The sequence below is a fragment of the Eriocheir sinensis genome, chromosome 38 (genome assembly GCF_024679095.1).
Source record: "Eriocheir sinensis breed Jianghai 21 chromosome 38, ASM2467909v1, whole genome shotgun sequence".
Lineage (NCBI taxonomy): Eukaryota > Metazoa > Arthropoda > Malacostraca > Decapoda > Varunidae > Eriocheir > Eriocheir sinensis.
In genome coordinates this window covers 9,353,577-9,366,895 of record NC_066546.1, presented here as the reverse complement: position 1 = coordinate 9,366,895, position 13,319 = coordinate 9,353,577, and the positions used below count along the sequence as shown (strand labels likewise).

The 13,319-nt window shown below is 40.6% G+C and overlaps 2 protein-coding genes across 8 annotated transcripts in view; one reads left to right on the top strand and one right to left on the bottom strand.

The window, feature by feature from the left end:
• The window catches only part of LOC127008638 (EH domain-containing protein 3-like), a 48,130-nt gene extending 38,071 nt beyond the window's left edge, over positions 1-10,059 (top strand). For both annotated transcript variants that reach the window (XM_050880917.1, XM_050880916.1), the window contains exons 2-6: positions 1,001-1,109; positions 1,698-1,862; positions 4,104-4,263; positions 4,927-5,097; positions 5,781-10,059. In XM_050880917.1, the coding sequence (XP_050736874.1) occupies positions 1,001-1,109; positions 1,698-1,862; positions 4,104-4,263; positions 4,927-5,097; positions 5,781-5,992 (817 nt within the window). In that variant the 3' untranslated portion in view covers positions 5,993-10,059. The remainder of the gene's footprint in view (positions 1-1,000; positions 1,110-1,697; positions 1,863-4,103; positions 4,264-4,926; positions 5,098-5,780) is intronic.
• Positions 6,217-13,319, bottom strand: part of LOC127008639 (uncharacterized) — a 28,404-nt gene continuing 21,301 nt past the window's right edge. For 2 of the 6 annotated variants that reach the window (XR_007761223.1, XR_007761219.1), the window contains 2 exons: positions 12,230-12,313; positions 6,217-11,590 (listed from right to left, as the gene is read on the bottom strand). Coding sequence is in view for 1 of the 6 variants with exons in the window: in XM_050880919.1 (XP_050736876.1) it covers positions 11,609-11,611; positions 12,230-12,313 (87 nt within the window). In the remaining 5 variants the exon portion in view is untranslated. Of the gene's footprint in view, positions 11,612-12,229; positions 12,314-13,319 lie in introns of all 6 variants that reach the window. The other 4 variants (XR_007761222.1, XR_007761220.1, XR_007761221.1 and 1 more) reach the window with 4 other exon arrangements.

The following is a 13,319-nucleotide window of genomic DNA, read 5'->3' as shown; positions in this document are numbered from 1 at the left end:
TGAAATTACCGGTTCTCACAAGATTCACTTTATCGCCCAGTGGTGTGAGTCGCCTGCTTAAGCTCGTCCATTTTTAAGTGACAGGCGAGCTCGTAATTTTATGGTGCGTCGTTTATGGCCGTGACTTTTTTTGTGGATTTTTGTGTTTCAGAGTAAAAGTTGTTGGAAGTGTTGCAATCATCGGTGTGTGTGTTACTTGTTCCTCAGTTTCTGTTTATGCCATGTGCCTGTTATCATGTCTATTTATGTTTCTCTATGCCTCTGTAATCATGATACATAAAACACTTCAAATGGCCAATCAAGGGAGAGAATAGTTTTTATATACGTAGAATTAAGCAATCATCTGTGTTACTTATCCCTGTTTCTTTTTATTCCATGTGTCTTATCATGTCTATTTCTGTATCTCTCTCTGCCTTTGCATGCAATTATTATACATTATGCTGTCACAAGATCATAATTTTCATATCAGTTGACGTAAGTATACAGTTAAGACATCTGTTGTAACTAGGATTTCCCTTTGACATGTGGACAGTGACTTTTAAATGCATCCTTCCACTCCCGTGTGTGTGTGTGTGTGTGTGTGTAAACTTAGTGTGTGCACAAGCAAGGGAAAAAACAGTAGGAGTGTGTCAGGGGCAAGCTTTCTCCTGGTTTCCATACAGTTGGAGTACAGCAATTATTGGCTCCACGCTCAGCAAGACATAGAAGGCTTATTCAACTTTTTTTTTTTTCAGTAATTTTTTTTCAGTAGCAACAGGGATAAATAATGAGAGAGAGAGAGAGAGAGAGAGAGAACAAACTAATAACTATGTGAAGAAGAACATTCAATTAATAAAAAAAATAAGACAAAACTTCCATTGTACGTACATAACAAACACTTTTAAGCCTCGAGAAAGTAAGAAGTAAAATATGTCTTCGATCACCTGCTGCACTTTTGTTTTTACTAATACAAAGCAAATATTTGCCAATTGACATTCATAAAGTGCTTCTTTTTCTCCAGACTGTTTGAGGCAGAGGAGCAGGACCTGTTCACCGACCTCCAGTCCCTGCCCCGCAACGCTGCCCTCAGGAAGCTGAATGACCTCATCAAGCGTGCCCGCCTGGCAAAGGTCAGCCAGGGAGGGGCCGGTGTGTGTGTGTGTGTGTGTGTGTGTTTGAAGAGAGAGAGAGAGAGAGAGAGAGAGAGAGAGAGAGAGAGAGAGTTTTGTGTTTGAGTAACCTTATGGTGTTTTAGGTATTACATCCAGACTTCTCTTAGATAGATACTTTGCAACAGCTGCTTATGAAGTATAATACATTAAGTAATTATAGTAACTATTTTTTTCTAAATACAAGTCTGAGGAATTTTGTTGAATTTGTAAGTAAAATAAATCAAGATAACTGACGGATGGACGAGGTATAGAGGTAAAGAAGATTAAAGCACTATAAAGACTGTATAAAGTAAATACATGGGAATATGGACATGAACCAGTATGAAAGATTTGACAGATTAGATTGTTTAAATGAAGCAGTTTAAAGGGGCAACTTATGTCCTTTCTTTGAGTGAATGAAACTTGAGGGAAATTTATGAGGATGTACTGTTTTCTGTCTACCTTCATATTCCAGTAAACAAACAGCACTATCAAGAAATTTGTAAACTTGAGGTTCATTTCACACCAAAACAACGAAACAATCAAATTACTCTTGGCCCCCTTCAGGTCCATGCCTACATCATCTCGGAACTCAAGAAGGAGATGCCGGCCATGTTCGGGAAGGAGAACAGGAAGAAGGAGCTCATCAGGGACCTGGCCAACATCTACGAGAAGATCCAGAGAGAACACCAGATCTCACCTGGCGACTTCCCGGAGCTCAAGAGAATGCAGGTGTGTGGTGGGGTGGGTGCAGCAATGCCAAATTATCGTACTCATTGCATTGTATTTTCGTAGTTTCAGACCGATAACTATGGCAAAAAGGGAAAAAAAGAGCATCAATAAATAACAGCTTTAACGCTAACTTTACTTTTCTATCATTATTTGTGCAGGTATGAGAGTTTGAGGCTTAAAAATGATAAATACAATGTGGTGAATACAGTAATCTGGCAACGCTGGGTGGGTGTGGTGTGGTGTGCTGAAGGTAGACTTTTGTGGTCTTAGGGGAGTTATTGTTTTCTCAGAGTGTAAAGGGTTTTGTGTTCAGTGGTTTGTAATGGTGTTCATCATCATTAGTGGCCACAATGATTTCCTGTTAAGACATAGTAGGGAGTCAAACAGGCCATGTGACCATTCTGGAAAGTGTTTTAGCCATAAATATAATTGAGGGGAGGCATAGTTCCTTACCTTAGCCTCCTATATTAGAAGACTTGCTCCCTGTTTAGTTTTATAACAAGCAGTGAATTACAGAGGCCTATTTTTAATCCCATTGTCTGGGATTTGGTATTATGGTGCAGTTGCATACACATTTTGTTTACCAGAGAAAGGTGTGTGTATGTCACCACAGCTTGCTATAATCCTGGACTCTTAACAGCCAGCCAGTAAGGTAAAGTCATGGGCATATGCTAAAGCAGTGGTCTTAAGAGGGCTGTTGTGATGATGGTTAGAGTTTAGTTTATTTCAGTTATTGAAGATTAAGATTTGAGGCATATAAACTGGAGAATATACATAGGAGAGTCTGTTTGTCAAGTTAAGTCATCAAGAACTAATTAATTTTCCAGTAGAATTGGCACTTTGGAGGTATACATATCCCTTGTTTTATGATTGGGCTACGTTCTTGGAAAAGCGACCATGCAGTGAAGCGATCATGGAACGAACTTCAGGCTTAATTAATAAGGATGTATTCCTGGATTTGCATAATAATTGACGAAAAACCCTGATTATTAATGATGTTTTATGGGCTGAACCATATCTGAATTATTACCAAAGTGAATACGAACACATATTACCTGTACGTTTTCATAAATTAATACATGAAATACCATAGATAAAGACGGAACTGATCATTAAAGTGAGCCAGATGGATCGTAAAGAGAGCAAAGGTAATTAAAGAGTGATAATTAATTAATCATTGCAGTGAAGTATCATAAGAAAACATCGTAAAGCAGGGGAAACCTATGTAAGTTTCTAATAATTATTATTATTATTATTATTATTATTCATTCATCATTTCATCAAGCTCCCATCAGGGGATGGCCACGGCAGAAGAGTTTCCAACTTTCTCTATCCAGACACTCCCTCCTTGCCAGCTCAAGGTTTCTCAAAGATCTTTCCCCCCTCTCTCTAATGTACTCTTGCACCCTATCCCTCCATTTCACTGGAGGTTGTCCTCTAGCATTCCCTCCCTCTATCTCACTCACATAAACCCCTCTGGTCATCGTACTCTCCTCCATTCGCTCCATGTGGCCAAACCACTTTAAAGTCTGTCGCTTCACTTCTTCCACCACTCCACACTTCTTCCCTTCACCCCTGTGACACATTCCAAAATGCTTGTACACACTTTCATTACTCATTCTATCCATACTACTCACACCACAAGCACTCCTCAAATAACTCATTTCCACTGCCTGCACTCTAGACCTCTGACTTTCATTCCAGGCCCATGTTTCACTTGCATATGTGGGGGTTGGTACTATATTGTATTTCTCAAATCCCTCTTTACCTCCATGCTCACACTTCTGCCATTCATGATTCATCCCAAAGACCCTCGTGAAGTGCGGCGACGGCCTGATGAACGAGCCTCCCATAACCCATTTAGCCAGTGGGGTACCTCTTTGGCCGACTCGGTAAGGAGTGGCTCTCCCGTCACGCTGGTCGCAGGTTCAATCCCAGGCAGCCGGGGAATACCCTCACTCTTGATTAATTTCTCGTGTTATTTCGATACACGCAGAGGCCGTGTTGAGAAATAGGAAGGATAGAAAAGAAGCTCGTCGGGGCATTACACTATCACCCTTCTTCCTTGCAATGCCCTTTCTCTTATCTCTCCCTCTATACCACCATGCTTACACATAACTGATCGAAGGTACTTAAACTCATTGACTTCATTGTTTATTATTATTATTATTTATGTGTGTGTGTGTGTGTGTGTGTAAGCATATTTGTAAGTCTGTTACGCATCTTCAATCTTTCCCTCAGGACCTCCTTCAGCACCACGACTTCACCAAATTCAACGTGCTCAAGCCCAGACTACTGGAGTCTGTGGACAGGATGTTGGCGGAGGACATTGCCCGCCTGATGGCGATGATCCCTGTGGAGGAGGCCACCAATGAAAGCAAAGACAAAGGCATTGTGCAAGGTGAGAAGGAAGAACTGCCATCACCAGACGCCTGTCATGAGTTGCATAATCTGCTCCATTAATCCTCAAGATGCTCTGTTGATTCTGATCTTTTGTCAGTAATCTGTGATTTGTTGGCCATAAATGGGGATTGATATCCCCACCAAAAAAGATGTCACCAGTTGGTTCATTGTTTGCTCTGATACATCAGACATTGTAGTCAGTTGGTTGCTTTGCCATGTCCTTGCTTTGGTTTATTTGTCAGTCACTTGCATAAATCTGGCACCAAAGAATAGAAAGGCACCTTGGATGCAGAAAGCAATAAAAGTACACATGAGAAATTTGATATTGTCTCAACAGCAAAGGGAGTGGTTTGTGGAGTGATTGAATGGGTGGAGCTTGGTGTTCTTAGATGGTTTGGACATGTTATGAGAATGAAGGAGGAGGATTTTGAGGAAAGACTATATGAGGCTTGGATTGAGGGAGGGATGTCGGGGGGAGATCTCCAGTGAAATGAATCAGAGAGAGTGGATGATTCCCTCGGCTGTATCAGTCAGAGTATGAATGATTTTTGCTTCTTATAGCAAAGGAGTGCCTGGTGTATTTAGTTGCATGTACTTTCAAGGTAGTTTTCCATCCTCTGCACCCACCCACTAACTCTACCATCCACTCTCCCCATGACAGGAGGCGCCTTCGATGGGGTGATGAACGACAACACAGTCTTTGGCTTCGGCCGAGGAGAGGGTGCCGATGCTGGCGCCGGCGACCCTGACTGGATAGTGGCCAAGGACCGCTTCAAGTATGACCAACTCTTTGACAACCTGAACCCTGTCGACGGAAAGATCACTGGCTCGGGTAAGGAAAATTAACACCTCGATGCTTCAGTCTGTCTTACATTGATTAAATGTCTTAGGGCCGCTTTCACAGTCGTTTTGTTTGTTTTGATCGTTACCAATGGCGCCGATCGACGCTATAGTTTTCCACGTGAAACTGGCCGATGGGGTAGTGGTGGCTGCAGAGGAAGCGAGAGATATTGAGAGTGTGTGGTAAGGTGCGGGGCTAGGCTAACCCCGCATCTGCCACTACCCCATCGGCCAGTTTTAAGTGGAATTACTATAGCGGCGATCGCCGCCATTGGTAATGATCAAAACAAACAAAATGACTGTGAAAGCGGCCCTTAGTTAGTTTTGGTTAGTTTAGGATGTATTCAGTGTGTAGTTATTATTTCAGCTTTTAGGTCAATGGCTTGGGATAGAGAAGATTTATTTAGAGAAGTGTAAATTATAGGTCTAAGAGAACTGGGCGATGTCAACACCAAGGAATGAGAAAAAAAAAGTATTTATGAGTGTAATAAATGTCTATTCAGCATTTGATTATCACGTCAGCTACTTGATCAAGGGGTTAGGATAGAGAAGATTTGTTTTGAAATATATGGATCATATGCCTAAGAGAACTATGAGGGGTTATTTTAACACCAAGTAATTAGGAAAAAAAATGGTAGGTATTTATGAGTGTAATGAATGTCTTGCCTCCCACAGCTGCCAAGCAAGAAATGTTGAAATCCAAACTCCCGAACTCAGTCCTGGGGAAGGTGTGGAAGCTCTCCGACGTGGACAAGGATGGCATGCTTGACTCTGATGAGTTTGCGCTGGCGATGCACTTGATAAACATTAAGCTGGACGGCAACGACCTTCCTGCCGAGCTGCCCCTCCACCTCATGCCGCCCAGCAAGAGAGGGTTCCAGGCCTAGGGCAGGTTTGGGCACTGGGTATCTGTGGAGCTTTTGTAAGGTGATCCTCTATTTGGGTCTTGTTTTTTGGCAGGATCTGTTCTTATCGAGTAAAGACTGATTTATTATTACCTTTCTTCTCTTTCGTCTTGTTCTTCTTGTTTCTCGTATCTCTTAAGGATGTGTTTGTTAATTGAATGAGGTGAGATAAGTCATCACATGTAGCTTTTTGTACATTCATGTGGTTTTGTTTTTTTTTTTTTTTTTTTTACACCAGAATCACTCTTTGTTTGGTTGATGTGTTTTCGAAAATGGAGTATTTTGTACTTTGGAAGCAAGAGAGGGAAGACTGATTGAAACACTGATGAGGTGGTTGAACATTTGGTGGCATGGATTGAAGGTGTGCATGTGGAGGGTGGAAGGTTGAGGTATGACGGAGAGTTGCATGGACTGGCAGTAGGGAGTCGGACATCTCGTTTTGGTTCTCTGACAAGGAGGATGTAAGAAAAGCTTTGTAGTTACAGATGCCATATTCATGTCTCAGTATATTCAGAATACCAAGGAAGAGGTATTGCATCATAATCTGATTTCTTACATCATCTTGGTGTTCTGACCACCATATACGAAATATTGTATCATACCATAAATGTTTCATCATTAGTGTATTTAATACCTGTACAGAAGACGCTGGGCCCTCCATATAGCCCGTCAGCTTTGAACCGTCATCTCTTACTCTCTCATTGCCCTCTCTCCTCGCTCTCACTCCTCGGAGCTGCCTCCACCGCCCTCCACACCTACATGGCAGTAACTTTTGTCAGGCTGTTCATTGTTTTTGTATATTTTTATTACAAAGTTTTGTAGCACATAGTTATGTAAATGAAACACTGAAGCTAATTATTGGATATTTTGCATTTCCCGGTATTATGCGAATCGGTTAGGCTCAAATTATGCTATGAAAACATTTTCCTCTTTCAGCAACATTATTGCCACGACAGGGTCCTTTAATTCATTGTGTTACTGGCAGCAGGACATGTTTACTCTTATTACCTACCACCTTATAAGCAGTTTTATAACTGGTCAGTGTTTGGGTTTCATGCACTGACCATTGCAGATCCACTAAGTGCATACAGCAGCAGCAGTTAGTTGAGTTTATATGTGAATGTTTTCATTGCTTGTGGCAGAATCCCGATACAAGTGTTAAGCATCTCATACTGACTTTCTATACATTGATACTGATGGGCAACAACACTTTATTCAGACAACCTTAATATCTACTTATTATGAGTACTTGTGTGTGTGTGTGTGTGTAGAATACTCAAGGATTTTATGAGTACGTTATGCCAAGACAGCTTTCCATATCACTTGTCATCATCATTAGAAACAAAATTTCCTGCATTGGCAAAGTAGGAGGTCTAGAGAAGGCATGCCAGCTGGTAGGAGGATGCTGCTGGCAGAACCAATGACTCTGGTTGTCTTGTCCTTCACTGGATTGGAAATTCTGTTTTCCACCTTGAATGAGCAATGGCCACACCACTTTGAATATGAAGGTGCTCTCTTTCTCTAACTATTTTAATCACTTGAGCATTGCTAAGTTTGTGTGTCTGATAATGTAACTTGATCCATTTTGAGGATTTGGGTTACAGAGTGTAAGAGTGATCTAACTTTCTTCACTGGCCAGTCCTTTCTTTGATGGTTTTACTGTTGTGTGGGCTCGTCCCCCCATCTTGCTAACTAAAATAATGATGGTGTAGTGGTTGCTTCACAGTTAGTTGTTCATGGCTGGGTTATCATTCACAGCATTGCTTGATGGTTATATCACCTGCACTTTGGATTTCACATTTCATATAATACTCTTTGTGTCATCCAGATATGTTGATATTACTCTTGGTGGCCTTCTGCTATTGTTTGCCAAGCATTTGATGACAGCTGAATTAAGAATGTGTTTTGAACCTCACATGGAAGCTGTGCTGAGGTGTGCTAGAAGACAGGTTGCTGATATAAAAACAGTGATTACAGGAGCTAAACTAACCAATAAGATAATTGAATTTGAAGACAACTAATGTTCCTCATACAGTTTCATCGTGCAATTTGAACATGCCCTGTGATTATTTATTATTATATACAATATTGTTTATTTAAGAGTAAATAAAGTTTATAAATATTATCAAAGTTTACACTATAGATATACTTCAAGAAACTCAGCAGAAGTATAAAGAAATGGTACAGATCTTTATTTCTTTAGTAAAATAGCAAACATTTATGATCACACAAAAGTTGTTGAAAGAGTAAAATATCTTCATGCAATATGCAGAGGAAACAAATAATAAGGCATTATTATTCTTATTTATTTATCACTGTTAATATTTGGTATTTTTGTTGGTGTATTGTTTAGGAGCCCAGTCCCCAGTGGCCTGAAATGTTGATTATTTGTCAACTATGAGAACATAACTAAGAGAATAAAACAGGAATAATCATAAGAGGTTAATCATATTTGAGTCATATAATGATACCTATCAGAGGAAGTGAATCATCTTTGAGCAAGAGCAAAAGATGGTAATCAACAACATTAGAAACAAAAAATATGATTATACAAGGAAAAGGAGGAGCATCTAGTCGTGTCTGCTACTCTCTGTCAGAACTCTTTAAGCAGGCAGGTCCTAACGCCTGCCAAGTGCAGTATTTCAGGAACGGTATTTACTGAGCTCCAGATGACGCCCACCCTGTAGAGCTGATGCGTTTGTGTGCGTATGTGTGTGTGTGGGTGTGTATGAAGCCACGTCACAGCCTCACAGCAGCTCAGTGTGTATGGTAAGGTCTGCCAGGGTAGATAAATATTTCTTAGTGATCAGTTTGGGATGAAAGACTTCTTTATGTGTAAGTCTCCAGCAGTTTAGATCCATGTACTGATTTTGTGTGTATGTGCATCTTGGTGTGTCTATGTTGTGCTGGTGTGTGTGTTCTGTGTCGTGGTGTGTGGGAGCCTGGCAAAGACCGTTCACTAAATAGTGCCTGTAGCCAGTAACTCTTCAATAGGCTAATAATGATACTAATAATAATAATAATCACGCAAGTGCCGCATCTTTTCCTGTGCAAGTTATTTTCTATCGAGTAGTTTTCATATCACAGTAAGCTTTTTGGACTTACCATAAATGTTTCAGATCGGGAGGGTTTTATTTTGATTTCTGCGAGAGCTTTGATGAAAGGGTGCTATACATATACAGTTGAGCTTCTTATTGATCTTTGATGCTGTTATTGCTACAGCTAATAGGAGGAGGAGCAGGTTTCATTCCATCATGTCTCGTAGTTTCTTTCTGTAACTTTATGCTGAGTGGCAGAAACAGACGTGAGTGTTAACGAAGCATCCCGTGGTTACTCAACATGTCTGTGGACGTAGGTTGTTTCAAGTACCCACACTGATGGATGGACAGACATTCATGGTGTAACTGATTGTGGAAGGCAGACAGACCTGTTTGAGAAGTTACATACAACACTACACGAATATTTATCACATAATATTTTGAGGACAAGTCTTTCATATAGTATTTTTCCTCTGATGTCTTTTTGCAAGGAACTTTTCACACAAGGTATAATGATTCAGCCAGTACTGTTTAGTTGATACTGTGGCCTGCATGATGTAATGAGGTGGGGCAGGGCAGGGCGGGGAGGAGGCCGTTGTTTGTGGTGGCAAGACATGCACCGGAGGACTTCTTTTTGTCTCCCGGCAGAGGCTCAGAACACGCTCAAGGTGAAGGTGTTAGGCAGAGGCTCGTCAGCGGCCAGGTGTTCCTCATTATTCAGGCTCATACAGGCGTCAGTACAGGTAGTGTGCTCACCTTTGTTTTCCTTACAGCTGTACATTAATTGTAAATATGGATAATACATATCTTCAGTTTAACATAAAAAAATGTTATAATTGGCATTGTCAATCACCATATTGCCAAGGTATTTAGGAAACCAAAGATTTGATTTCTATGTCTATTAAAGTAAAACATTTCACATATTTTATTGAATCTATGTTAGCCATCTTAATGGAGAAAAAAGTTTATAGCTTATAAGTATATTCCTTTATAAATAAATTATGGAAGATATCATGCTATTACTTACCCTTGAAGGTAACTAAATATAGCTTACTCTCTAATAAGAATTTGCTCCAATGTAGTTGATGTGTCTAGTATTTCCTCTTCATGTGTTAATTAATATGCAGTCTGCTTTTCTGCGTTCATATTCCAAAATAATGCTTCACAGATTGTCAAGACACCTGGTTGGGAGGCCAGGTGGAGCTTCATTAGGACTAGAACCTCCAGGTGAGCTTTGGTTAGCCTTAAGTAGAGTAGAAAAGTAGAACACATTGAGTGGTCATCTGGAAGTGACTGATATACATATATATATATTTTTTTGGCCTGTGGTGCTGGTAGGCTTTCTTGGTGGGGTCTGATGATCAGCCCCTGCCTGTTATGGTGCAGGGAAGTGTTTTTAATGACACCATCCTGCTTGGCTCATGCTGCCCCTCAGAGCTCATCTGTGATCCTCTTTTTAGAGAGAGAATCTTGAGTTCAGGTTGATAGGTGGTATTCAGGACCAAGAATGGTTGATGGATGGACTGGTGTGTGAGGGGGGGAAGGATGTACTGGTGGACAAAGGGAGGAGTTGATGAACTTGTAGATAGAATATGGTTTGATGTACATATGAACCTGTGAAGAAAGGGAGGGTTCATGTATGAGCTGGTGGACAAGGGAAGGGTTGATGCATTGACTGATTGATAGAAGGAAGGGTGATGTATGGATTTGGGGTTAGAGGGAGGGTTGACGTATGGGCTGGTGGACAAGGGAAGGGTTGATGTATTGACTGGCTGATAGAAGGAAGGGTGATGTATGGATTTGTGGATAGGGGAGGGTTGATGTATGGGCTGGTGGATAGGGTAAGGGTTGATGACTGCAATAAAACGATGTAGTAATACTTTTAAGATTTTATTCTTTTCTACATTCATAGCGTTGGCTTTCCGACTGTAGGATAATTTAGACATATAAACTCTTCAGTCAAGTACACCATCAGTTATACAAAGAGAAAGAAAGGAAAAAAATCACAGTCCAGAGCCAGCAAGCCATAGAGTTGACTGTACTTTTTGGCTGTCTTTCTCTGCCTGATAAATCTAAAGAATCATATATACAAATAAATATAATGTGTGGAAAAGCGAACAAGTAATGGGAATGAATAAGCAATAGCGATCACTACTGTATGAAATGTCTTGAGAATAGTATGAGCTGAGCGCCAGGGGAGAAGGGTATTGAAGGCATCTGCATCATCACAACCACAACCATACTCCTCCGAACCTTCCATTGGGGGAGTGATGGAGATGGTTGTTAGGGGAAGCTTGGTTGGTGTCGGGTTGAGCACAGAAGTTGCAGGTTTGGTGGCCGTTGCAGTGGTAGTGGTGATAGGAACACCCCTCTGATAGACACCATTTCGTTCCGTGGTTTGTGTTCCTCCTGCGTTCAGTGTTTGTGTTTCTCCGTGCTGTGCTGCTCCTGTGCTGTGGTTGAGTGCTTGTCATCACCCATTGCCACAGCTTCTTGGTATCCCGTCTCCGTTCTATTTGGTTCTCTTGCCATTTCCCCTCTTCTGCGAACATTGCTTTGCTTACTGAAGATACATGGGAGTTGATCATTAGGAAGGATGTTGAGTATGTAGAAGATGGTTGGTCAAAGGGATAATGATTTCTTCCAACACTTAAGCAAGGCAAGAGGTATAATCTACAGGCAAAGTAAGCATCAATAATTAGCAAGTTTCCTTCAGGTCAAGCATAAGCCATAAAAAACAGAGACGTATGAAGAGTGAACACTAGTCATAATGGAAGGCAATGAAGACTGAATGAAATGCATGAACCAGCAAGAAGCAAAGTTACTGAATGAAGAGCCTCACTGATCCTCCAACTTGATATTCAAATCCATCTGTCACTTGCATTGTGGTTTCAAAAAGTATTCAAAATTTCTTTATGTAACTTGAGACATTTGCATTTGGCTCCTTGCTTTTATGAGGAAGGAGCTGCACTAAATTTAGCTACACATGGCTATAATAACAGTTGATTCATACATTACTACACTTCCAAGCAACAATTGTGATGTGTTGTACAATACAGTAATGGTACAAAGACTGGGAAAAGTAGCAGCACTGATAGGCAAGCAATCAAGTAATTTCATTTTCTGAACTTGTCTGCAGAATGTACTCATCATAAACATAAGCAGCTGGCATATAACTCACCCCTTTGATCTTCTTTGCTTTCTTCTCCTTCTGGGTTGGGGCTCTGGCGGCAAGTTTAGTAGACCCAGTAGACTCGGGCCTGTGCTAAGCATAGCGGGTGAATAACGGGGGATTAGGTCAGTGAGGTGGTTAGTGACATGCAGGGATGCTGTAGGGGTCAAGATATTAGACAGACAGTGAGGTGAGTTAGTCTTAAGGAAGGAATGATTACTACACCAGTTCTACAGTTCCCCAAACATATTTTATTAGATACCTGTCATGAATACTACTATGCTATACTACTATACTTTTTTACAATGCAATTCACATTTTTTATTATTTTTTTCGTCTTCCTGTTTCAGTATTATGTGGCTATGTTATTTTTTTACTCAGGTATAGTCAGACTCGGCTATGAAGTCAGGCTGGGTGGGGTCCGCTTGGGGAGTCCCCTGGTTATAGTGCTGCCAAGTCTTATTAAATGTATGCAGAATATTTGATACACAATTTCAAATAGTGCATAGCTGACATATGAGAGTGATGTGATGCTCCACCCAAAGTGACATCATATTTGTCTCGAACTATAGTAAGTTCTCTATGTTTGATAATGAGCAGCTCTTATAGCCAATTATAGATAAAATATAAGAGTTTTCTGACTTATGTTTAACCCAGCAGCAGCAGGGATCATGTTTCTTAATGGTCCCTCTAAGCAAGAAAAATGAGAAAAAATCATCCCTCACACAAACCATTTCAAAATATATATCAAAGCATTTGTGATCAGTTTATGCATCATCTATTTTGGGGGGTTTATATCACAGCACAAATTTGGCCCGTCGCTGCTACACGGTAAAGCCACAAATTTGGCCCGTCGCTGCTACAGGGTTAAGTGTTAGAAAGGTGGTTTTAGGAATGGGGTAGTAGTAGTTGTGGTTGTAGTAGTGGAGGTAGTAGTAGTAGAAGGGATAGTAATAACAGTAGTAGTTAGCATTAATATGACTGAAAACTTTCCTCCTGACAGATTTATTTTATTATTCATTCATTCATTTACTCAAGTCACTAGTTTCATCCCCATGCCATGCCCTAATTTAATGTATTACTCTTTTTTGTACAAACT